We start from the raw sequence: 26807 nt of genomic DNA, 5'->3' as shown, positions 1-26807 counted from the left end.
ACACAGGTGGGGGCTGAGGGTGCAGGCCAACCCCCTGGAAAGGTGACTGCCCACTGGGCACTGGTGCCTCAGGCCTCCCTCCTCTTTAAGGTCTTCCTCCAGATCAGCTGAGGGATCTGTTCAAACTTTTCCTGGGCCCACTGGAACAACAGTCTCTTCTGTTCAACCAGAAAGAATAGTTCACTGAAAACAGGTCATGGCACTGCTACTAAAGAGGGGTCCTAGAGGGAGATGAGGCCTGGGATAATCCTCTGCAGAGTGAGGTTCTCAAGAGGAAACCACAGCATACCCTAGTATCTACATTCCCTGTAGCTAGGACACTGTTCCCTTTTCCCACACCCATGGCAATCATTCCAGTGCTCCCAGTTTACCTTTGAACATTCCCCCAGTTAAACAGGCTCTGTGTTGTTAAACAGGTAACCCTTGTTGCCTGAATCTATTCACTCCTGGTCCAGAGAGCCGGCCGGGCTTCCACATTATCCAACCACTGCTTCCACATGCAGGCTACTCGAAGTTATCATCTGTACAAATACAGTATATCCTGGTGGCCTCGGCTGGATATTTTCAGTGCCGACTGGACCCTGGGGGATGTGCCTGACTGTCTCCTCCCCACACCCCTGAGAGGATGGACCCCCATGTTTTTTCCAGTTCCCAGAACCAGGGTTACCCGATAGGCTGGCGGGCTTTGAGGTGCTGACCTTACTGTGTGCTGCTGGAACCAGTCACTCAGAACAGGGGTCAAAGCAACCACAGACGGCGAGCGATGTGCTTCATCTTTTTATTATTCTTTATTTATTGGTCCTACCAACGTGACTCTTTACCCAGGCCCGCGGTTCCTATGCATGCTGGCTTTGTAGACATTTGTGTCACATGTCTGTGTCCAGAGAGTTTCAATTAATTTCTCCTTCCTATTCCTTTTCCATGCTCTGCCTCATTTTCTCAGAAATTGAAGGCATTTGCTTATTATTATTTGTTTGTTTGGGTCTGTGTAAAGGTTCCTTGGCAGGAAGACATGCATATGACTTTAAAATAAAGACCAACATTCTGACACTAAGGTAATGCACAGAAAAAATACAGTACTTAGACATCATTGCAAATAAATACCCCATACAGATGAAGTTATCTCAAATGTAACAATATTTCTTATGAATCAACACTGTAACAGAAGGTAAAAATAGGAGTCCCAACAACTAGGAATAAGAAATGCTCATTCCAGGAAACAGAATTCTTTGATTCTTGCAATTTATATTATTACAATTTGTCCCTTTTTTTGGAGGATGGAGGACAGCTTCTCTTCCTCCAATAGTACCAATCTGACCACACCCGTGAACCTCACTCAGCAAACAGAACAGGATGCAGACCTGGTTTGCTAAGGAGCTTTAATGAGTTCTGTTTCCTGAAATTAACAGTGATTAGTTACACCAAGCAAGAGAAGATATAATGTCTTGTTTTCACATTTGCAAAGAATACTATGGTTAACCCTCGTCCCCCACTCACGTGCCGACTACGCCGGCTCTCTCAACGCCCTCAGCTCTTCACAAACGTGGTGTTCGTACAGCTTGCTTAGCTTGTCCCATAAAGTCCATTTGGTTCCCAAAACACACTCAAGGTTTTGTGGTTTTGTTTTCTAAGCCCCTGAATTTGCAAGTAAAGAATCACTGACTAACAGAATTTTGTACAATCACTGTTTTCTCTCCCTCAATGAAGATGCCCAGGTACAGGTGTGAGGTGAGTGCCGCTCCCACCTGTTGGTCCACACTGGCCTTCAGCATTCCCAATTAGCTCTTCACTGCACATTGTAGAGAATCAACTTCGCTGGGACACCTCCCTTAACTGATGAAGGCACTACTGGCAATGATTACTAACAAAAAGGCGTTGAAATAGAACACCCAAAAAATCGACAACTGTAGAATTTTCTAAGTGTACCACAATTTGGCACAACAACCAGAGTAACAAAACAATTCCAATTTGGAATTTCACTGGTACAGTTGTATAAAATTCTGTTAATCAGTCATGCTTCACAATGTCCTAAAACCCAGACAATTCTGGAATTTGTAGGTAATACTACTCATTCAATAATTTATCTTTTTTTTCAAGTGCCTATTACTGTTTTAACCAGAGCAAAGGTCAAGTTTTCTTCTTGTTACATTGAACTATTCCTAAGAATAATAATAATACAATATGAAAAACCCCAGAATCGAAATACCCTGGATTTCTTAATGAACATGGCATTTAAAATCTGTAATTTCAAACATGAGCCATAACGCCGTAAAACCTAAAAGGCTGAACCACAGCGTGGATACACGAGCTGAGCTCCTTGCTGGGTTGAAGCCTCCTTTCCAGTCTAGAGCTACACACTACGGAGCACACAGCTCTGTCTCGTGCTGACACCAGATCAACACGCCAGGAGCTAAGACGGACAGCTACAGGACCACGACCACAGACCACGGCATCTGAGACTGTCTACGCGAGGAATCAAGGAAGCAAGTATAATATCAAAATATCAAAAGTGCACAGGTTGATCGGATAAAAAAGGAACGTGTATACTAAGGAGGCCCACGGTGGGCGTTCCCGTGAGCTCCGAGAAGCCTGCGGGGGCTGTGGAAGCAGGTTCTTCGGCCAAGCAGAGGACTTTTCAGGCAGTAGCTCGCAGCATTCTCAATATTAAAGCTTTTTTTTTTTTACTCCCATTAAAACCTCGGAGAATGCTATTTTGAAAAGGATTGCAGTGGCATAGCCAAAACGTTTCTAAGTGGACTTTTAGGTTGCCCTTCCTTCCTCTGCATGGCCATGGGAGGGGAGGGGAAGGGGCTGCGGTGTAACAGGGCCGGGTAGCCACGTCCTCCCCAGCAGCTACTCTACAGCTGAAAATGGGAGAAAACAAGAAAGAGTTAGAAATTGGTCACCTGTTGCTTCCTGTTCACTCGACAACTAAAACTCTGATCGTGCTGGGCATGTGCGAGCCCGTTAGTTGGCGAGGGAGACCTGCGTGTGTGTTAGGGGGACCGGTGGCTCCGAGTGCCCGCAAAGCCCATTACAAGTACAAGAGAAGCTGCGTGCTGGCCTGGCGAGGAGACAGCAAGGAAGAAGGTGGGTAGGCATGCGGGCAGCCATCCCCAGGATGGTCATGCAGGGGACACATGGCTTGTTCTGCACCCCAGCTGTTCTGCACTGTGTGGTGTCCAGAATCCAGAGGAGACCGAGCCACCTTCGGCACCAAAGAGAAGAGCGGGTGGTGGGCAGACGGCTGTTGAGGACAACATGGCCTCGCACCAGGCAACGCTAGTCCCCTTCCCTTAGGGAAGCAGCAATTGGGAGCAGACAGTAGCCTCAGGTCCAGCTGCCCCCGAAAGGGATCAGGAGAAAAATACTGAGAAGAGTTCTGCTTCAGAACGTGTGAACTCAGATGCCTGATGCCACAGCTCTGGCGTGGACAGAGCCTCCCCATATAAGAAAGCCCTTGGCTAGCTTTCCTCTGTCACCACCCCCAAATTGCACTAAATAGAGAACCACACACCTCCTACCTGCCAGCCAGGGAACCAGCCCCGGGACCATGCAAAGCTCTCCCAGAACAAGGCTGGGCTCTGCCACACCTGTATCCTGCAGTTCAGCCGAGCCCGCTGGCAGCTCAGACTTCAGGCTGCAGTTCTCAAAGCCCTGTTTCTTCAGGTCGGAAACTCCTTGGGAGGAAGGCCTGAAAATGGGCAGCCTGGGTTATCCAAATACAACAGGACAGGCGTCACACGGAGGACCAAGAACTGGCCAGGCACTTGGAACACTTTTCTTATTAAAAAAGGAAACCCTAGGCCTTGGGCCCTGTCAATTGGGACCTCACAGGGCCACCAGACCAGCATGTAAATCTCAGAAACCAGGGCTGCTGAGGTCTGCTCTCCTGTGCTACCCACAGTCGGCTGTGTCTGAGACGTGAGTCTTGTCTGCAGAATGCAGGAGCTCAGGGCCACTCTTCTCTTGGTCTGGGGATGAAATTCTGTACTTTTGTCCTGAATGTGATTTGCAGTGAGATCCTGCAAAAGACTACAACATAACTCTTTCCTTAAAACTATGCCAACCACAGAGCCATCCCGAGGCTGGATGCCAGAACCTTCTACAACTGCTTTCAGGTGCTGACATTAGACACATGCGAGGAACATGCAAGTTTCAATTCAGGTTCTGCCCCTCTGAGGGTCCCAAGGGAGCAGGACCGGGACTCTTTCCATTGCGTTTTCCCGATAGTGCCTGGGGCCCCGGAAGACACTTCTTGCACTTGTCTTCAGTAATGGAGCACAGCTCCACCCCCACCTCTGGGATCCCACCAAGACAACAGCTGACACCAGGAGCTCCTGAGGGGGCTGAGGAGGAAGAAGCGACAGAAAGCTCACAGGAGCATCCTGGTGACAGATGTGCCCCATGCTGCTGCTCGGCTAGAATCCTGCCCTCTGTGCATTAGTCACGTTAAGACCGGCCTAGCACCGCTGTCCCGCTGCTGCTGGGTTAGTTGAGGTGAAGCAGACGTTAGCTGCAGCGTGCGGCGCCCCCACAGCCCTAATCACAGTAAATGCTGTGCTTCTCACTGCAGAACACCTGGTTGGAGAGCCCAGTGCCCTCAGCCCTGTCACTGGCACAGGCACAGGTGTGACTTACGCTCGGGGTGACTGGCTTGGCTTTGGGGGTGGCCTTGGAACGGCCCCGTCGGGTCTGCTCGTGGTCCAACTCGAGCAGCTCCAGCCGTTGGGTCAGCGCTAGCTTCTGCTGGATGGCCATGCGCAGCAGGGAGTTAAGTGTCTTCTTCTCATCCTCCGCGGCGGCCAGTTGCCGCTGCATCTCATCCAACTGTGTGATATACTCGTCACATCTATGGGGACCAAGAGCACAGCTAAAGGGCCAGGCAGGGGAGGGCTGTCCCTCACGGGGCCGCTGAGTTGGGGCGGGAGCTGAGGGACGAGACAAGTTCTGATTTCTTCTAGCAAGGGCAGGAGTCCCGACTAGGGTCAGAGGGGTGCTCGATCCCAGGCAGCATAGCCCTGTAAAGTTGGTTTAAATTTTGTCCTGCCTTTTTGGGGCAGGGGAAAGGGCTATTTTGCCATTTGTTTAAAAGACATTCCTATAAGAAGGTTATGACCCTGAGCAATTTGGCTCTTCTGACTTTAAGGCCACAAGGTGGTTCAGGTACCCAAGACATCACTGGCTCTCAGGGTCTGAGAATAAAGCCAAGGCAGGACTGGGCTTGTTCCCACAGTAAGCACACTGCTGGTACTTGGCAAGTCCGTGCTGAACAACACCCAGGGCCAGGGAAAGGAACATGTGGATTCTGTACACAACACCATCCCGGTACCTGGGCCTCCACCTACTGTGACACATTGGCCCCACCCAGGTGCAGGCTGGGGAGGAAAGAGAAACACCTACTCTATTCTGTTCCTGGCATCCCTCTCCCATGAGGGCCTGGGGGAAGTGCTGAGACATCAGGCAGGTTAAGCCTCAGGGCTACAGGATGGTGGGGGACATGCCATGCACTGAGCATAGCCCCTCCATGCCCGTCCCACATCCCTGCCCTCTGGGTGCCCACTTACTGTGAACCACCCTCTGCCAGCACCCTCTCAGTAACATACCTGCACTGCCTTACTCACAGGTTTAGAACTCTGGGTCCATCTGAAGTCAGGTCTCTATTTATATTTATGGTGGTACTAAGGATGGAACCCAGGGCCTTGTGCATGCAAGGCAAGCACATTACCAACTGAGCTACAGCCCCAGCCTTTGAAGTCAGGTCTTTAAATAAAACAAGTTTAAAAGACTAGGGTCCACATGCCATATGCCAAGGAGTCATTTGACCCTTCCCCAAGAACTTTCCTACATCCCAGGAAGAAAAGAAACTTCTAGAGAAACCCTGGAACTCTCCTCATCCCTGTCTACCCTGGCAGGGCCTCCCCATGGAAGTCTGAGAAACTGGGAGTGACTGGCCTGGGATACAAGAAGCAGTTTCTGGCCCAGCTCCCATCCTGTCAACCCTCAGCGTCTCCACTTTCTTATCCACCATAGGAAATGGCTGGGTTGACCAGGTTCTGAGGGGTTGCAGGGTGGAGATATCCCCCACAATGCCATCCCAACACCTACCAGCAGGTGGTGCTGTCTGCCTTTGAATGGTAAAAGGCAGGCGACCTGTTTTCCATTCTTGGGATCTGATCTCCCCCAGCCTGGGAGGGGTGTAAACACAGAGTGGCCTTCAGACTATCTCAGGACCCTCATAATAGGCAGGGTGGGGGATCTACAAACTTGAACTCTTTGTTATGAGCCTTACAACCTAATTCAGGACTTATCATCCACTGGACCTGAGTTAGCACTTGTAACTCTTGGATCCCGTTTATCCACAAAGCTCATTCCACTTGGTCCCTTTGCTCCTGAGCTTCCTTATACTCACAGCAAAACTAATTGAATCTGCCAGGTTTTTACTAATAGCAAAATTAGAAAGAGCCTACAGAACTGGGCTGCTGGGGCCAGGCCAGGCAGCAACAAGAATGGGAAGGACTGCACACCCTCAATGAACGTCAGCACATGTCGCCTGCCAGGCATGTTCCCACCTGGGCACCTGCCCACGAGACGCTTGGGAAGCTGAGGCACAGACAGCTGGGGACCTTGATGCTGCAGGTCCTTGTATCTCCTCACTCCTCCTTCTCACCAACTTGAGCCATATGCCAGGGATGGACTGGGGCAGTCCTCCCCAAACCCTGAGTTGCACTGGCCCCTGAAGAAGCTGGACACGAGCCCTGCCAGGCCAGCAGGGCTGTGGGCCTCAGGCAGGGAGAGGCAGAAAAAAAGGAAGGGTTGTGGGTACTGCAGTTACCTGGTGGCGAACATGGCACGCAGCGAGGAGAAAGTGGCTGCGTCTTCCTTGAGGGCCTTGAGCTCGTTACGTAGCTTCATCATGGTCTCAGTCACCATGGCCTTCTCATTCTCATACTTGCTCTTCAGGTTGGCAAGGGCCACTTCAGCCGTCTAAGGGACAGACAGGTGCAGGGCAAGTAGGTGAAGGGTGTGAGGCCGTCCTGGAGATGCTTTAGGTTCACAGGGGCACCCTGGGTCTCAGGTGTGCTGCACCCACAAAGAACATTACCTGGGAGACACCTCCCTCCATGGACCCCTGGGGACAGGCTCCAGCAGCCATGCCTCATTTCAGTTTTCCTCACTGAGTTCCACTCACTATCCTCACCAGTATAGGAAGACTGTGCACCCCGCAATCTGCCTTGGGGATCCCACAAAGTCCACGTGGCTCTCTCCAGGGCAATCAGGCTGGGTCCTCACATTTTACTTCCACCTCAGAGCTGGTGGAAGGCGCTCGGCGGCAGTTTTTTACTAGCCAAGCTGCTCTGGTTGAAGGGACCCTCAAGTGTGCCCGCCCATTCCACCCTCTAGCTGGGAGCCATTGGCAGGCAGAAGGCAGGAGCCTACACTGACACAGAGTCAGTCCTATCTTGTGGGAAGCCCAAGAGGCCCTGCAGCAGGAGGAGGTTGGAGACCAGGGTAAGAAGCGTCCACCAGGCCAGTCCCATCTCACCTGCTTGTTAGCCTTGAGCACAGTGCGCAGCGTGGTGATCTGTTCCCTCTTGGTGCTGAGCAGCGACTTCAGCTTGAGGATCTCCTCCATGAGCGCCTCCTTGTCCTTGTCCACAGCAGGGCCCAGCTCCTGAGAGGCAATGCGCTGCCGGGACAGCTCTGTTGTGCGGTCCACGGCAGCCTGCAGGTGCTTGATCTGGTCGCGGATGATAGCAATCAGGTTGTAGATGTTCATGGGCTCCCGGCGGGGATCACTCAGGGGTGACGGCAGTGAAGAGCTGGGTGAGGGGCTGCTGTCCCCAGCTGCACTATCTGCTCTGCCCACCTCTGTGGCCAGCAGCCCCTTGGGCAGGAGGATGGGTGAGCGGCGCCCGCGGCCCTCGGGGCTGGTGCGGCCGGCCCCGCCCTGGCCCTCGCGGTAGTAGTCCAGCATGACACGGTTGGGGGTCTCGTTGTTGCACATGCACACGTGGTGGTAGAGATTGGCCAGCTCCTCACTGAAGGTGACCAGCTCATCCTGGGCCACGCTCAGGCTGCCCTGCGTCTCGCCAGCCACATCGCTCACCTTCTTCAGCTCCTTCTCCAGCCGGGCCAGTAGCTCCCGATCCTGGCGGCTGGCCTTCTCCAGCAGGGAGACCTTCTCGGTGAGTGCCTGGCCCTCAGCCTCATAGCGGCCTTTCTCCTCTGCGTGTTGGACCTCAGCAGCTTCGTGTGTGCTACGCAATGCCTTGAGCTGCTCACGGAGCTCACCAGCCTCGGCCACGGCCACATGGTACTTGCAGGCCAGGATCTCGGGCCCATTGATGTCTACTTCATAGTAGTCACCATCCTCGTGGCTATCGCGGTCCTTCTCATTGTCCAGGGCTGTCTGCCGCTCCTTGCTGGCCTGCAGGCGCCGCAGGGCGCTCACATTCTCTGTGAGGCGGCTCACCTTCTCATGCTGCTCGGATAGGGCTCCCCGAGCTTGCTCCAGCTGCTTCTGCGTGTCCTGCAGTGTGGCCAGTAGGCCCACCTTCTCCCGCTCCATCTACAAAGGCACAACAGCAGGCGAGCCTGTGAGAGGACTTCCAGGGTGGCCCAGCAATACATCCTGGTCTGTGCCAGGAAGCGCCTGGGGGTTCCCTGACCAGGCCTTCAGCAACATGCAGGGTGCAAAGTGGACAGAATTTGCAGTAGATCCTCAGAATGCTCCCATCCCCAGCAATGGTGGTCATCCCTGAGGGCTCCCTCCACCCCTGCTGAAGGAGAGTAAGCTCAGAATGCAGAGCAACAAGTTGGCAGAACAGGTTGACGGGGACTCTCGCTGCCCTAGCTCTCTGCTCTGAATGACAGGGGCTCTGCCAACTGTCCTGCCCCACTCTGTGGAAGGCACCTGATTATTTGCTGCATCAAGAGCAATCTCCCAGGAGATGAGCCCACACATGGCCCTGTTGTCACTGTGGCCTGTGGTCTTTTGGAGTGAGGGGACATGTAATACCAGCCAGCATTATGCGCTTCACCGGGACACTATGTGGGTACTGAGGAACAATATGAGCAAAAGGTGTCAAACCTCACCTAATAATCAGGAGCCTCCTTCTCTGGGACTCCACTTCGTTCTACTGGAGTTTCAGTCATGCTAGTGACACCATTTAAAATCAGTGGGAGTAAGTTAACATTAGTGAGGTGCCAGGAGAGCCCAGCTGCGGTGGTGCGTGCAGATCTGCCAGCCCTGGGTGGGGGCGGAGGGGGGGGCTGCCTGCTCACCTGCACCAGCTGCTGCTTCAGCTTCTGGATCTCAGAGATGTGGAGCTCGCTGAGCAGGTCAGAGACGAGGCTGGGGGAGGGGGGTGCCAGCCCATCCTTCCTGGGTGTGGACGTCTTATTGTCCAGTGATGGCTTAGCCAGGCCACTGTGCTCAAAGCCATTGACTAGGGCCTCGGCATCATTGTTGGGCTCGGCAGCAGTGTCATCACTGAACTTGAGGCCATCCAGGGAGACCTGCAGGTGGCTGGTGTAGAAGGAGTCATTGATGCTCATGTAGTGCGACAGCTCCTTGCGCAGACTATTCTTCTGCTCCCGCTCCGTCTTCAGTGTCTCTAGAGCCTCCTCCAGCTGCCGTTCTGAAATCTCCTTGAGCCGGATGGCGTCTTCTAGCTGGCTGTTCAGGTACTCAGTCTCCTCCTCCAGGCGCTTGATCTCATGCTTGAGGCCCTCAAACTCCACCTGAGAAAGAGCATTAATACTCCCCGTCAAGGTGACTCGGAGGCCCTGCTTAGGTCTGACGGATCAGTAGAATGTACCACAAAATGTGAGGTGACCCTCATGGTGAAGCACCATCCTGCAGAGGAGGCAGAGGCCAATGCCATTTACTCCATCAAGGGATGTAGATGCCAAGAGCATTCCAGGGCATGGGACGCACATGCACAGAAACACCCAGCCCACTAGCAGGAACCATGAGGGTGGACAACACCAACACCAGACACGGGCAGCCTGCGCTGCTATGGCCCTGAGAACACGCATCCATGCTGCCAAATTTCTACAAGGTTTCTTAAAAATATCACCAAGTGTGTTGATTAAAATTCTACAAAATTGGAGCTAAGGTTGTGGCTCAGTGGTAGAGCGCTCGCCTAGCATGTGTGAGGCACTGGATTTGAACCTCAGCACCACATATAAGTAAAATAAAAATATTGTGTCCATCTACAATTAAAAAAAAATCTACAAAATTACTTAGTTAACATTAATAGCCAACCAAGGATCTTAAGGCACATAAAATATATACTCCTATGTGTGCTATGGCTATTATTTCAAAATGAAGGAACTGAAATTCCCCTGAAGGAGAATGTCTCAGCACCAACCAAACCCTCAGAACTGCAGGCCTCAGGGAATTAGAGGGTGGGTGGAAAGCACAATCAGTCTCATTGATTTGAAAATGTATTTGCAGTGAACAGGAAAAGAGAAGACATAAAGTGATGCTTAATGTGAGGAGTCAGGACATTTGGACAATTTTTTTTTTCCCCACTTTTGGGCAATTTTAAAAAACATGCCTTAGTCTATAATATTTTTTCAAAAACAAACAAACAAAAAAAAACAACAATAAAATGAAGAACTGAATGAATCCATGGGTTCTGGACAGGACAGGTGGCATCGTATCCTAGGGTGTGCTCACAAGAGGTGGAGACCTGAACCTCAGTGTCCAAAACTGGTAGGCGAGGAATGCTGGGGAAAGGGGTGACTTCATCAAAGACAGGGTCTCTCCCACTCGCAACTTCCTCCTCAGATGCTATGGGCTGCTTCTACAGACAGTAATGACCAAGGACCAAACGATACCTACTCGTGGACAACTGCTATTACCACATACAGGCATGAGCTGTCACTGCAGAACAGAGGCTGTGAGCTGTCCTTGTAGTTCCTGGGGAGCATAATCTGCTCCCCACTTGCCTTTGTAAACACAGACTGTGGCATAAACACACAAGCTGCTCACCCAGGATATAAATATTGGGCTACTGATGGTAACACCTTCTGCTGAGAGGTGCTGGATGGGAGAGGGGTTCTGAGGAAAGCAGTCCTGAACAAAGTTTAGAATTTCTTGAGAAAAAGTTCTCTGCAGGGCTGTGGCTCTCGGAGAGGGGGAGGCACATTCAGGGCTTGAGTGGTCCCCAGAGCCCGGGCACCTGTGTCATCACAGAGAGGGCCCTCTTCATCCCTGCCGCAGGTGGAGGCATGGCAATATTTCAGGCATCATGTCAGCACCCGCGAGGGGACAGAGCCTAGAGGGTTCTGGTGCCACCACTCTGTCCTCTGCAGCACTGCAGCCACAGGCTTTGTTTTGTGGCCCTGGAGAGTCGAGGCCCTCTTGGCTGCATCCCCTGCCTCCACTGTAGTGTGCTGGTTCTGGGCCTCAGGTACGTGGAGAGAGACAGGAGACAGAGGACAGGGGTGGGCGAGAGGGCTGAGACCCAGAGCTGATCTGTGTGCCCACCCACACCCTCAGACTCGCCTGGTTCTGTCTGAGCACAGACACTTGCTTCTGTAGGCTGATGTTCTCTTCCTCCAGTTCGGAGTAGTCCTGCAGCAGGCGGGCCTCCCGGAACTTGTATTCCTTGATGTCATCCCGCAGGCGGCTGCGCTGGATCTCCACATTCTGGTTGATCTGCCAGGGCAGTAAAAATGTGGGCATGAGTGACCTCTGTGGCCAGCCCCACCATGTTTGCCTGTAAGTGGCATAAGAGGAGCTCAGTGTAGGCAGACACACAGGCATACCACAGCACCAGGACTTAGGATCCAGTCCCTTGGGCACCAGTGTGGCCACCTGACAGGGAGAAGCAGCCCAAGGCAGTATGGTGTGTAGGGAAGAGCACATGGTCCTGAGTCAGAGTGTCTCAGCCCTTCAAAGCCAAGGAACCCCTGGCAAGTGACTCAGCCTGCTCTGAGCCTCAGCGCTCCATCTGTAAGATGGGGTCACCCCGTTGGTGGGCTAGTAAATGGTGATGCTATGGCACACGTCTGCTCAAATAGTTAACCTAGAGAAACGAACACACATCCACACAGAATCCTGTACACAAATGTTCCCAGTCAAAAGGTGGAAGCAATCCAAACATCCATCAACGGGTGAATGAGTAAACAAAATGTGGTCTATCCATATAATGGAATGGTATTCAGCCAAAATACGGAATGACGTCTTGACGCTTGCTACAACACGAATGAACCCTGAAGACATTCTACTGAGTGAAAGAAGCCAGTCACAAGAGGCCACACGTTGTATGAATCCATTATATGAAATGTCCAGAACAGGCAAATCCATAGACAGAAAGTGGATTAGTGGGTGCCAGGGGGGATGGGACTGATTGTGAATGGGGTTTCTTTTTGAAGCGATAAAATCTTCTGAAGTTGACTTTAAGGGCTGGGGGTGTAGCTCTGTGGTGTAGGGCTTCCCTAGCATGTACAAGGCCCTAGGCTCAATCCCAGCACTACACAAAAAATAAATAAATAAAGGACTACCGAAAGGCACACATGTGTAAATATTTGCTAAAACTCCTGATCACACACTGTAAGCAGATAAGTTGCATAGGGTGTGCATAATCTCAACAAAGCCTGTTCTGGGCTCCAAGTCACCTGTGAGGAGTCAGAAAGGGAGAGGGCTGGGCAGGGCTAGGGTAAACAGGAGGCAACCCAGACTGCGGGAATTCTCAACCTGCTAATGCCCACATCACGCACCTGGAACCACATGCCTCCACCTCAGCCCTGGAGATGCTCGGGGCCAGGTGTTGGCGATGGGGGCTGCCCTGGACGCTGCAGGGTCCGCTCAACAGCTCCCTGAGCTCTGTCCACCAGAGGCAGCCCCTCCTGCACTGTAGTATCTGAAGGTGACTCCAGACACTGCCAATGTTCCCTGGGTGCAAATTCAACAACCCAGATAAGCCTCCATCCCCTCCCTGCACTCTACTCCCTTCCTGTCCCCTGCTCCTAGTGCCCGGGTGGCATCCCCAGGCTAACAATGCCCCTGCTCCAGAGCCCTTAACCAGAAGCCCTGTTCCCACCCTGGACCCAAAGCTCTGTCCTCACTGATGCTTCCCACTCACAGTTTATGTGGGATTTGCTTCTAGTCACTTTATCATGCGTTCATCTGAAGGGCTCGAGCACACCTTAGTGATGAGACTCCAAGATGCCATGCAGGCACACACAAAACAGCAGCGCTGGGTCAGTAAAATGAAACAGGACCACACAAGAGGAAGAGAAAGAAAGAAACAAGGAAGGCCACGGAAGGGGGAGTCAGGATATAAGCTCCACTGAGAAATAAATGCTTACCACTCAGAACAAAGATCATATTTAAAATTTATGACAAAGCGACACACAGCCCTCTCATGAGGTAACCCAAGGAGGCGCCAGAGCCAACACCAAGAGAAAGGGACAACACGCAGAGAGGAAGAGAAGGCCAAGTCTCACAAAACCTCAGGCAGGAGGAGAGGGCGGATGAGGCATGTGCTGGGATGGAGGGAGAGAAAACAGCCCCAGCACAGCCACAGGAAGGACCACAGGCCCCTCTCGACAGCCTGGAGGTGCCATGCAACCAAAGCATCAGGCTCTTCATGTTCCATGGGGGCTCAGGCCCCTCTGCCAGAAGTGTTCCCCAACCCCTGCCCTTTCTCTGCTAATGCTCATGGCAAGCAGCAGTGCTCAGACAGGTGGACATGGCTGGATGCTCAGGTGGAATGGGGGCCGAGGGAAAGGTCCTGAGTCCCATAAACTCCCCAGGTCTGTGCATCAAAACTGGTAGACCTAGGAGATCCTCCAGGTGGTGAGAGAGAAGGGCTGGAGGTGTTTTCAGGGGAGGGGCAGAAAGATGGCGAGCTGCCAAACTGAAGACAGCAGCAGATGGCCAGGATGGAAGCCTGGTAACACTAGGGACCCCAGGCACGGGGAATACTGCACTGCTGTGGCCCTGTCTGTGCCATCTGTGCAAGTCCTCAGCACCGTCCACCAGCCTGGCCATGGCAGAACACTCTAGAAGCTCTGCCTCTGCACCATCACTAGGCAGGGAATCCAGGGTGTCAGCCATGACAGAGCCTTCTGCTGGTCAAGAGTCTTTGGGCCCATGCAGGCCTATGGGTAGGTGGCCCTGTGGTAAGACACAAGAACAGAGAGGCATACACAAGTCACGCACTGGCCTGGCAATACCACATGGCAGTGAGGGCATCCAAACACCTCCAATTTCATTCCAGGGCAACCATGCTTCCTTCCATCCCTGACACACCCGCGTAGGCACCAAGATTCAGCTGATCTGCCGCCTGGCACCACCACCCAGCACACACCCAACTGCACAGAGCTCAAGCAGGCTCTGACTGGCCACTGGAGGGTTAGCTTTCCCCAGGTAACCACCTTGTGACAGGTGAGCTGGTGTGACATCAGCACAACAGAGATGCTACAGAGGACAGGCTCTGCTCTGTGAAGAACTACACTGGTTGGGTAGGGCAGGGGCACGGACTTAGACCCAACCAGCTGAGTTCCATCCCAGCTTTCCCTTCCTTGGGACCACCCAGCAAGAGCCAGTATGCAGGGGTGTTGGCTATCCTCCTTACTGAACCCCCAGAGTCCCCAACCCCACCCACCCAGGACACTATGTCTGCCCTGATGGCACAAGGCAGCCCGGCAGCTCACTAGTCCTTAGTGTATGCACTCCCTGCCTGCATGAAGTTCTCTGGCCTCTGTTTCTCCATCTGGGAAATGAGGCCATGTCCCTCTCAATCCTGTCCAGAATATTCCTAAGATGCTCATCCACCTACCAGGGGCCCCAAACCCCCCAGAAAGCTGACAAGATGTCCACCTCAGGTCCCCCACACAGCACAGACATCAGGAGACAGAACCCCAGAGCCACTTCACACGCCTGTTTCCTCATGTGTGACAGGACACTGGTAGGGTCACCAGGATGACGAGGTCTGAAGGATCAGACACAGGTTTAAGCGTGTTTGGTATCATGAAGTTTCACATGTTCTCAGGGGGTGCTGGGTGTGGAGGAGGACAGACACCTAACCAGTAGTCACTGGGCCGGGGGGTGGATCAGAGGAGCTGTCAGGGGCAAGGTAGTGGGTCAAAAAGGGCAAACTGAGGGCCAGCAAGACCAGTGGGTGGAAGACACAAGTGTGCCCTCTCCAACCCATGAAGGCACAAGCCTCGGGCAGTGAGAGAGGACAGCCGTGCCATGGCCACAAAGGAGCTTAGCAGTGGCTCAGACCAGGACACAAAAGCAGCAGGGAAACAGGAGCTGAGGAGTGGCTAGGAATGGGGGGAGTCCAGACACGGGGGGCGGGGCGGGGGGCTTCCCAGCCAGGTACACGGGAGGCCAAGCCCAAGAGGACAGAGTGCCACAGGCACAAGGACCAAGGACAGAGGTGGGGACCCAAAGAAATGAGGGCAGGGGTACACAGGGAGACTCAGGATTTCCTCCTGAGCCTTGAACAGGAACAGCAGGACTCTCCCGCCCCTCCAGTCTTTGACTCACTGAATTCATTTCCGGCACAGCAGGGGTCACCCAGCCCTCTCTGCTGCCAAGGAAGGCGGTGTGCTGTGCTGCACTGTAGAGAGCCCTTGCCCATCCCTGCACTGGCTTTGCAGGACAAGAGGAGCCAGAATAAAAGGGATGGCAGCAGGGGCAGATGTGGCTAGTTTCCCCCTCGGGATGGCCTCGTCTCCCACCCTTACAGAGCAGCACTTACCAGGGAAATGATGTCTCATTGTGGCTAGAATCTGAGGGCTGTCCCCCAGGTCCAGCTCCTCCCCAGGCCGCCAGAGCTCACTGGCCCCAGGGCCAGTGTCCCCAAATTCCTGGATGCTGGGCTGCAAGCTGCCTATGGGGCCCTGGCTGCTGCACACCCTGGTACCCCATGATCTGCTGACCTCTTGGTCTTACAGCTACAGCAGGCCCAGGGTGGGGCTCTCACAGCTAAAATAGGCCCAAAAGTCCTTGAAAGATATGGGGTCAAAGAAGACGGGTGTCCCCTGAGGGGCTTTAGAAACTACATGGGTACACAGGTGGGAAACTGAGGCTGACCCTGAAGACAAGGCTCTGTCCAGGTCTTGAGGCCCAGTGAAGAGCACAGCTAGTATCCACCCATCTCCATGGGAACCTGGAGGCTAAAAGCTCAGGCCACAATCAGGACTGCAGCTGATGTGGGAATTTCTGTGACTGCTGCTGTTCCTGGTGACAGAGTCCCTGGCCTAACCTGGGACGCCCAGGTCTGTCCACACCCTCACCTTGATCATAGGGACTCACCACTGCCAGGCGTCTCCCAGGCTCTCAGACCCATCTTTATCCCTATGGCCACCAGACCACAAATAGGACCATGGCTCCTCCAGGGTCCTGACTAAGGCCTGCAGCTCTCTCCTGTGATACCGTCCTCCTCTGGTGCAGGCCTACCTTCCAGGAATGGTCTCGCCTTGAAGAAATAAAACCTTCCCCAGGTAAGGGAGTGCCCAGTGAGGGGAGCACACTGTGGACACCAGACCTGGGCCCCATAAAGGGCTGATCACTTCTCTGGTCTGGGCCGCCTCAGGGCACCTGCCTCACCAGCAAGTTGGGCACAAGCCAGATGATGAAGTGCTCAGGCCTTCACCTCTGAGCTGTGGGGAACACGACCAGGGGAGAGGGGGAACCTGGAAGAAGTCACAAAAGCCAGCACAGCACCAAGGCACACCTGCCATGCAGTGCCACTATCACAGGTGACAGACAGTACCCCCCAACCAGCAAACCTCCTTCAGCTCCTGGGCCACTGACGTGAGGCGCTCGTTCTCTGACTGCGTGTTGGTGAGGACGTTGCGCAGCTGCTTCAGCTCCGTCTGCAGCTCCAGCACCTTCCGCACATAGTACTGCTCCTTGGAGGCCGACTCCTGGAGCAGGCTCTCTTCGCGGCTCTCGCCATCTGCAGCCACCTTCTTGTGGTTTGTGTGCGCCTGTCCGAATGCCTGTATCAGGAGACCAGACACTCATGACATTGCTGTCCCAGGACCACAGAACCAAGGAGACGATCTCACTGGGGGAGAGCAGGCTAGGGGTGAGGGCCTCAGTGTGGGCGGTGCTGTGCGAGCCTGCCTCACCATAATGAACCCCAACAGGGTCTGAGGAGCAGTGCGGACAGTAACAGGGTTCTGGGTTCAGGACATCATGTAGACACGTGTGGCAGGTATCCCTCTAAGTGGGACCAAGTGCCAGGCCTCATCCTTCGGGCTGACACGGAACCTCCTGAGATCCATCAGGAGTCAGACACCATAAGCCTGGCTGCTCCAATGGGGAACAACCCCAAGGCTATCCACACAACCTTGACTTCCTCCCCACTCCAAATGGGGAAACCAAGGCTCAGGGAAGTGCACTGCCCTCCCCCCCCACAAGAGGTAAGGAATCTTCCCACCCAGCCACTTAATGCTGACCCATCCCCCTTCACTTGTTCTGAAAGAAACCTGAGCAGTCAGAGCCCCAGAAACCAAGGATGGCAATGGGGTAAAAAACAGCCAGAGAGCCCAGCACAGTGTGTGCAGACCCAGAGGTGAAGACACCATTGCGTCCCAGACAGAGAAGCCCTGGGGCTCAGAGAGAAACCCCTAAGTAAGAGCAATCAACAATGGGCTGGCCTAACCCGGGACACCCAAGTCTGTCCACACTCTGAGGTCAGCAGCTGTGCCATGCCCACACCCGTCCTAAGGACCCTGGCCAGCCTAGTCTCCTGTTCTGTGCCCCTGTGAGGGGCCAGGCGCTCAGCAGGTGTCCTCCCTGCTCCCTCCTCTGTTTACAAGACACCAGGCCCACAGCACGAAACACAATCAAGAGAAGGGCTACTAAAGAGCAAGAAAATGGATGATTTTTTTTTGGTCTTAAAAAAGAACAATTTCTTCCTTTACTACTTATCGTTAAGTCTAGGAATTCAGCCCAAGAAAGCAACTGGGAGAATGTACAAAACTGTGTTACACAAGGATGATACCAAACAGGTGACTTCTAACGTCCATTAATCGAAACAGAGGGCAACCCACTTCCCTCCCGACAGGGACTAGCGAAAAGGTCTGGTCTGAGCATCAGGTTCCATGGGGCCCAGAGTGGAGCCAAGAGGAGGGGGAAGACAGGCCCACCTCAGGTCATCACAAGGACAGAAGACCCTGCCTGCAAGCACACCCGGGAGCAGCCACGTGCTGTATGTCCCATGTTGCGGGGCCAAGAGACACTACAGCCCAGTAGGACAACCAGGGATGGCTCTGGGACTGCATGGGGAGGCCTGGGGCTCACACTGTGACACTCTTACAGCAGATCTATGGATGTTCATGTCATGTATTCTCAAGGGGACAGGGGCATGATCACCTGCCCTCAGCCCAGCAATGCTCTGTGCTTCAACGCAAAGCAGCTCGTCTTTGTGATTCCTGTTCCGCACTCTCATGCCGGTCCCGGGAAGGGCCCAAGTAACAAAATGCTACATTTGCACAGCACCTGACCCAAGCTGGCTGCCCAGTGCAGGACACAGGAAGGGAAGCTAGACATGGAACTGGCCCCAACCCAGGGCTTCTGGCCTGAGTGACAGTTCCCACCCCAAGTCCCTCATTAGATAAGGGGTGGCTGTAGGCCACAGGCCAGCACAGGGCAGTGCCAGGCCAGCAGGGTCTGACTTGCACGGACTGGACGCCAGCACCTGCGCAACTCGGGACACACCCACAAACTTGAAACTGGAGCTGCAGACATCTCAGAGGCTTTCTTGGGGTGCAATGGATACACGCTGTGACACACCAGTCAAGTCCAGGCCTGCCGACCTGGACCTTGAATCTCCTCTTCCATCCAAGCTCCCAGCCTGGAGCCTTCGGGTGCCCCAGATGGCTTTGCATACACAAAGTAACAGAGCCTCTAGTTCAGAGAAGATGGCCACAGGGAAAAAATCTACTTCCTATGTGAAAAATTTTTTTAAAAAACTGAACAGTGATGGAAATAATATGAATGAATAATAAGTAGTGGTTTTATCAGGTCATTGGCACCAGGTAATGAGTGACAAGATGATAGAAGCTACACAATGGTCCTCACCCCACAGGAGAAACTTCCGGGTCATGGTACAGAAAAGTCGCCTGGGGTGGGGGGAGGAGTGGTGGCCTGTGGAGGGGGAGGGGGAGCTGGAAGACAGGAGGCAGGGCAGAGGAGGCAGACCTGTGCACAGAGGAGTCTTCAACAAGGATGGTGGGATGGTCAGCACAGGCTGAGGAAGCCAGGCGAAAGGACACACAGGGGCCAGAGGGAACAATCCCCACCACTCACAAAGTCTAAAAACAAGAGCCAGTTCCCACCAGAACTGGCCAGAGGGAGCCCTCCAAGGACTGGCAAAAATCAGTCAGAATTAAACGCTGCTCTGGCATGGCACAGCAAAGGATAAAGACAAACCCTGGGCCAGCAACTCAGGAGGCTGAGGCGGGAGGATTGCCAAGTTCAAGGCCAGCCTGGCAACTTATCAAGACCCTGTCTTGAAATAGAAAATAAAAAGGGCTAGGGCTATAGCTCAGTGGTACAGAGACCCTGGGTTCAAGTCCCAGTAATGTCAATAATAATAATAACAATAATTAAATTAAATAATAAATAAAGACAAACCCTGAAAGAATCAACGTTTCCTAGCCATTACATCATAGAACAAAGCTGAAGAACCAGGTGAGATCCACAGCAAACCAAGCTAAGGAAGAAACATCAATGAATTGCACTGAGTGCTAATGTGGCCATGGAAGGAGTAGCTGGGCCGAGAAGTAGGGTACCAGAACCGAGTCCCCCAAGTCAAGAGCTGGGGAAGGTACATCATACTAAGCAGGGACAGAAGATTCAACAGAATCAAACAGACCTTCTGAGGAGAAAAATAGGTATTAACAGCGGACCCACTGTGCAGAAGAAGATTAACTGTGAACCCTACCCAAAACTACCCTAGGAAACTACCCAAAATTAAACCAAACAAAACTGAGTACCAGTCAAGGGTGGGACAACTTCAAGGGGCCTACGGCATGGGTAACTGGAGAAACACAGGAGAAGAAAAGGGGACAAGAGAGAAAATATTTGAAGACAAAAATGACTCCCCCCCCAAAAAAATAGCTTATAAATTTTCCAAAATTTGATGAAAATTATAAACCCATAAATATCAGCAGCTTGTCAACCCCAAGCACAACATGAAGACAATTATACTGAGGTTTGACATAAAATTGTCCAAAGCCAGTGACAACAAAAATACTAAAATCAGGCAGAGAATACATGCCTTACAAAGGAAAAAAGAAAGGATGATGGCAGATTTCTATGACAAGCCAGAGACAACGGAGCAACATCCTGAAAAGCACAGCAACTGCTAACCAGACCATCACCCCCAGAAGACATTGCTCACTAACAAGGTGAGATGAAGATTTCAGACACACAAAAGCCAAAAGAATTTACCAACAACAGACCTGCTTTACAAGGCATGGAAGTAAAATCCCTCACGTGGAAGAAAAATGGTACCAGACAGAAATCTAAACCTACAAGGAAGAATGAAACACACCAGAAATGGCTAACTATGTTGGTCAAAGTAAAAGACTTGTTCTCATTATTTAAGTCTCTTTAAGAGAAAATTAAATTGAGATTCAATGCAATGCCTATCAAAACTCCAAAGCCATTTTTTTAAGAAGTGGAAAAGCTAAATTTAAAATTCACATGGAATTAGAAAGGTCCTGGAATAGCTAAAAGAATGCTGAAAAAGTAACAAAGAGGGAGGGCTCATAATTTCTAATATTAAAACATAAAATGAAGCTATAGTGTTTAAAACAGTGTAGTAATGGAATCGCAATAGACAGAGACCACTGGAACAGACAGCATCCAAAAATAAACCCTAAACATATGCTCAGTTGATTTTTGACAAGAGTACAAAAATAATTCAATGATAGAAAAATAGTTTTTTAACAAATGATGCTGGGACATGTGAAATATCTACATTAATAAAAGATTTCTATAAAATCCCCAAATATTTAGCAACTAAATAACACACTTCTAAGTAACCCATGTGTCAAATGATAGTATTGGGGCAGGGGACTGGGAATTGAACTCAAGGGCACTGGACCATGGAGCCACATCCCCAGCTCTGTTTTGTATTTTATTTAGAGGCATGGTCTCACTGAGTTGCTTAGCGCCTCAGTTTTGCTGAGGCTGCCTTTTAACTTACAATCCTCCTGCCTCAACCTCCCAAGCCATGTGCCACAGCACTGGCCCAAATGAAAGTATTTTTAACTAAATACAAATGAAATGTAAATAAGAATTTAGGCATGTCAATAAGCAAGTACTTAGGATATTTATAAGACTAAATGCCTACTATAGGAAAAAAGACAGGCTGAGGTCGTGGCTCAGGTAGAGCACTCACCTTGCACATGCGAGTCCCTGGGTTCGATCCTCAAAACCACATTTAAAAAAATCAATAAATAAAATAAAGGTATAAAAAATTAAAAAGAAAAAAAAGACAAGTCCAATGACTTTAGTTTCCATCTTTAAAAAACTAGCCCAGGAACCACAGGCGCAGGCTGGCATCTGATGAGTTCTGTGAGGAAAGGTCAGCTGGCCCAGTCAGAACTGTCCTCTGCAGCTGGTGCTTGTGCATTCACTTCTTCCCTCAGTTGCTCAAAAAACATATGGCAGCATCAGTGGAATACTAGGACACAACTTTGCCTAAACTCCAGGACCTCTCCTAATCTAGTGTGGGACTACAACTTGTAGGGCCACTTAGGAAATCAGTATCTATTAAAGCTAAACACGCACCTGTTCTCTGATCCAGCATTACCACTCCTAGGCATGTACTAGAGAGGAACCCTGAAAAAACACATTTATAGGAACATTATTTACAAAAGGCCGTACCAGGGACTGGGGTTGTGGCTCAGCGGTAGAGTGCTTACCTCACATGCGTGAGGCACTGGGTTCAAATCCTCAGTACCACATAAAAATAAATAAATAAAATTAAGATATTGTGTCCATCTACAATTAAAGTAATATTTTTTTAAAAAAGCCTATACCAGCAAGTTTCCAAGTAAACAGAAAAAGGATCAATGAATTGTGATGTATTCATGCAATAGAATACTATGCAGAAATGAAAAATGGATATTGCCACAGACAACAGAGATGTATTTCCTATGATATAAAGTGAAAGATACCAGAAAACTACAGTATAAGCTGCATGTATTTTACATACAGATCTGTATAAAGTTTCTATATAAAGTTTCAATAGGTAAAGCTTACTTAGGTTGTTAGAAGTGACCCTTTGGGACAGGGAGGGTCAGTGCCTGGAGGACACTTGAGAGATTTAAGGTCTTAATACTTTTTTTTTTTAAAGAGAGAGAGAGAGAGTTTTTAATATTTATTTCTTTTTTTTTTTTTTTAGCTTTCGGTGGACACAACATCTTTGTTTGTATGTGGTGCTGAGGATCGAACCCGGGCCGCACGCATGCCAGGCGAGCGCGCTACCGCTTGAGCCACATCCCCAGCCCCTTAAGGTCTTAATTCTTGATCTGGGGCTTGTTGGGTGAAAACACATTTCTGGGAGCACTGAACAGTTCAGTCACTCATAGGGGCAGCCCTGTTCTCTTGCTTGGCGGCTCAGGTCTTCACTGGGCAACAGTTTAGCACAGTCCAAGGTTTTGGTGTTGGGTAGAAGAAAACAGCCTGAACCAATCAGTCTGCCCCTAAGGCCACTGGTGGGAAACCTGCCCCACCCCAACAGCTGGACATAAAAGCTACCAGGAAAAGCATTCCCTCGACCACTTAAGTGACAAAATCTCACCACTACAGGCCCAGGACCCTGACACTTCAAGAATTTTGCAGTTGGCAGAAATTGCCAGAGCTTCTCATCCAAAAGTTGCCTTTCCAGAGACAGGTGACAGCTTCACCCAGGATTTCAGAGCCGACTTGAGGTTTCAGAATGCAGCCGCAGGTATGCTTCAGGAGGCTAGTGAAGCGGACCTGGTGGGTTTATCTAAAGACACCAATCTGTGTGCCACCCACACTCACAGCCACTATCATGCCCAAAGACACCCAACTGGTTCGCTGGATACGGGGAGAGAGTTTAAGGGAAAGCAGTTTTTATGGAGTTGTATAGTACACTCTATAAAATACTTTGATTTATACTTCCCCCCCTCCACCTTTTTGGTAAGAAACTGCTAATAATATATTGCATTTGCACTTCAGTCATTCCATCTTCCACTCAGGATGAAAGCTAAAAGTGACTGCTCACAGACCTCAGGAGTGACAAGTTGCTAATATGCAGAAAGGATGGTTGATGTTCTTGCTTCTCAGGATGCGTGTTTCTATGTTTTAATGAGTTGTCGGGTAGCTATTAAGGTACTAGAACTGATAAATAAGTACACAGAGTCCTTTTGCAATAAACCTGGTTAAGACTTGATACAAGTGTTTAACAAGTGGGGCTGTTGAGTTTGACCTTACATCCCTGTGACAGAATGTGGGCTTTTCCAAGAGTGAAGATACAAGTCTTAGCCATAGTATAACTAAGAGTTTAAAAAAAAAAAGATACCTGGCTGCCATAGAATACACTATGTACATCTTAATAGCTATTTTATATATTATAGTGTGAACATTTTTAAGTTAAATGTTTTATATTCAAACAAAATAACAAATAAAATCCCCTTCTGATTTATGCTCTGTATACTTTTTCTCAATAAAAAGTTAAAAAACTAAAAGCCAGAAAACAAATGAAACCCAAAGAAAAGAGCCAGATGCAGTGGCACACACCTGTAATCACAGAGACCTGGGAAGCTAAGGCGGGAGGACCACAAGTTCAAGGGCAATTTAGCAAGACCCTGTTTCAAAAAGAAAAAGGGCTGGGAACAAAGCTCAGTGGTAGAGGCGTGAAGTCCTGGGTTCAATCCTAAGGGGCCAGGTGGAAGCTCAAAGCTCTTGCCCTCCTGGACCACAGGGACGCACTCATCTGGGCTGTGAGGAGGCAGCACCTTGGTGATGGCTCCCAGGGGCTCTATGGAGGGTGCAGCTCTTGACCAGAGCTGCTGGTACACACCCTGCCCACTGTGCTAAAGCAAGATCCAACAGGGCTGGAAGAGTCCAGGCATGAGGTCACAGCCAGCCAGGCGCCTTCAGGAAGGAGCCTGCCCACGTTTGCTCCTGGCCAACATGCAGGCCCCCTCCCCACCCCCTGGGATGCTGGTCTTTAGTCAGCCACACCCAGATGGACGTGATGCAATCATCTGTGCCTGCAGGGAGCCAGGCCAGCCATGGCTAGGGAGGCTGGATCCTCCCTTGGGACACGGCCACAGGACACGCACTGGGCCTGATGGTCTCGGAGTAGAGGAGGTGCAGGGGCAGGAGATGGAAGGCAAGCTCCAAGGCAGGAAAATAAATCACGGGGGATCTGGGGGCAGGACTTGAAGATCAACATGGTGAAAGAGGTGGATGAGGGAACATCATAAGCAACCACATGGGAAAAGTACCAGGAGTCCTTCTGAAGGCAGTGGAAGACAGTAGGGAGCCTCGAGGGCTGAAGGTGGAGGAAAGGGCTTGGGCAGGAAGGAAAGCTACTCCAGACCCCAGGGAGGCCAAAGGGGAGAGTCAGGACAGTGGGGAGCAACAAGGGAACAGCAGCACCTGACCTCTGCAAACGCTGTGTTTCTGTGGCCTTCCTGCTTCACCTGTGGGGCCAGCCTGTGGGTCCCCAGCACACAAGGCCTGGAGTCTCACTCAAGCTCTGAGTCCCACTGCAAGAGCTCCCAGCGGGTCCAGGCGGGGCCATCCAGGCTGGGGCTATCCCCTCCTTGCTCACCCTAAGGGCTGTCTGAATCACACAAGTACAGGACAGATGACCTCATCTCTCAATGACAGCAGTGTCTGTGACCTATGGAAACCACTGCGTGATAACAGCGGCTGCTGCACACCAAGCACAGCCTGTGAGCTAGGCTATGGTCCACGGGCACCAAGAACATGTGCCCACCTTGCATACAGAGAAACTGAGGCACAACAGAGCTCAGGGCCTCGCCAAGGATATCTGGTCTGGCCACAGTACAGAATGACGCAGTGCCACAGTAGGGGCCTGACAGAACAGGGCCTTAGGGTCACATGCATGAGGTGAACCCAGCATCCCCACGCCCAGTCCTGGGCAGGCGGCACAGTCAGCATCCCTGCCACCTCAGCTGGTCCATCACTGAAATAAGCTGCAGCATAGAGATGAGTGGCCACGATGGGCACCAGTTACAGTGTGCCTCAACTTCCCATCTGTAACCTAGATAATAATACCTCCAACCAGTGATCGTTGTGAGGATTTAGTCAGTTAACAACTCACTTAGAGAGCCTGTGTGGCCTCCACACCAGTAGCCCCACCAGCCCCACCTGGCCCCCAACAACGGGAGGCTTGAAATACAAGTTCAGGGAGTCACACACTCCCTGCTCTCCTCTGCCTTCCATTTGCCCCAGAAGGAGTCAACTCCCCAACAGTCAGCACATGTCTGACTCAGGATGTGGCCAAGGTTCTCATCACTGGACCCCAGTGTCAACATGCTGAGAACCCCCCTCCCCAAATGACCCCAGGTCAGGGGCAGCAAATGAGAGCCTGGATGGCTCCAGAATGAGCTGCCTGATGGCCAGGCCCCAGCCCACACCAGATGCTCTGGTTCCCACTGTCCTGAACAGAGGCTGAGAGCCAGAAACAGAAGCAGGACAACAGAAATGGTCAAGGGCTGGTAAGTGCTTCCTGCAGTTTAAAAGCAGGACCTTACTGGTTTCAAGACTCTAACACCAAGATGCCTCCTTCAGTTTTATTTAGGGGACATCATTGACCATCTAATAGCTGTGTTTCCATAGAACAGGTGGCAGCAGTTCTCACCCTCTCATGATTTTGGCATCTGCAATGCTCCAATTGTCTCCTGCATGCACCTCTACCAACCTGGAACAATTCATTTGCATGCTACTTTCTATGGTCCGTTACATAAAATCTGTAAGCATATGCTGGAAGGGCGGTATCCCGTACTTAACCTGAGCCTGGTGCAGAGGAAATGAAGGCCGCTGATCAGAGTCTGGGGGATAGGGAGGTGCCCCAGATGGAGGAAACAGTATAGGCAAAGCACAGAGGTAGATCAAGGTGGAGCAAGGAGAGCTGGGTTGCTGGGTTCACATCAGGGCCTCTCAACCTCCAGACAGGGATCCCCTCCCCTCCTCCTTGGCCACACCAGGCAGACCCCAGCCTGACAACCTGCTGTGCAGGAAGTATCCTTCCCTGAGCATGTCCCAGTTGCCTGCAGTCACATCATTTGGGCTCCTGTCCTGGCTCTGCCACTCACCGGGTGAGCACCCCTTGCTGTGCCCCTCTATAAAGCAGGCTACAAGGCTGTTGGGCATAAGGAAGGCCAGCAGTGTCCCAAGGAAGCATGGGCACTGGCTCCACACTTTGTTACAGTCCACTTGTGAAGACTAACAGGACTTGAAGAGCAGTTCCCAAGTCAGTGCCTGCCCCTCTCCACTTGCCACATGGTTGGCCTGTCCCTGCTAGTCCCCTCAAGGCCACATGCCAGAGGTCCTAAACATCCTTGCTGTCCACCTGCAGAGGAGATGCCCTGCTCTGCAGCCCGAGGGGCTGTCTGGCTGTCTGACAATGCCAACTGAAACAGTTTCTTCGTTTAAAAAAGAAAACCACCCACCCTCTGTCCACTGTTGAGAGCACTGTGGATACTGCACAAAGAGAGTGTGCCTGTCCCAGTCGTACAGGCTGACCCTTCAGTCTCCAGACAAACCTGTGCAGAGCTGGAAACAGGTGTACGTCAGACAC

General features: G+C 51.5%; 1 protein-coding gene across 3 annotated transcripts in view; it reads right to left on the bottom strand.

Moving 5' to 3' along the window:
- Window positions 1–764: 764 nt before the first annotated feature.
- Window positions 765–26807, bottom strand: part of Bicd2 (BICD cargo adaptor 2) — a 46695-nt gene continuing 20652 nt past the window's right edge. The window contains exons 2-8 of one of the 3 annotated variants that reach the window (XM_015506286.2): window positions 16768–16980; window positions 11522–11674; window positions 9289–9747; window positions 7547–8572; window positions 6836–6987; window positions 4642–4852; window positions 765–2864 (exon numbers count right to left, since the gene is read on the bottom strand). In XM_015506286.2, the coding sequence (XP_015361772.1) occupies window positions 2859–2864; window positions 4642–4852; window positions 6836–6987; window positions 7547–8572; window positions 9289–9747; window positions 11522–11674; window positions 16768–16980 (2220 nt within the window). In that variant the 3' untranslated portion in view covers window positions 765–2858. Of the gene's footprint in view, window positions 4853–6835; window positions 6988–7546; window positions 8573–9288; window positions 9748–11521; window positions 11675–16767; window positions 16981–26807 lie in introns of all 3 variants that reach the window. The other 2 variants (XM_015506285.2, XM_048800511.1) reach the window with 2 other exon arrangements.

This window comes from Marmota marmota, unplaced genomic scaffold, assembly GCF_001458135.2.
Source record: "Marmota marmota marmota unplaced genomic scaffold, marMar, whole genome shotgun sequence".
In the NCBI taxonomy this organism is placed as follows: Eukaryota; Metazoa; Chordata; class Mammalia; order Rodentia; family Sciuridae; genus Marmota; species Marmota marmota.
This window is presented reverse-complemented; position numbering and strand designations above follow the sequence as displayed.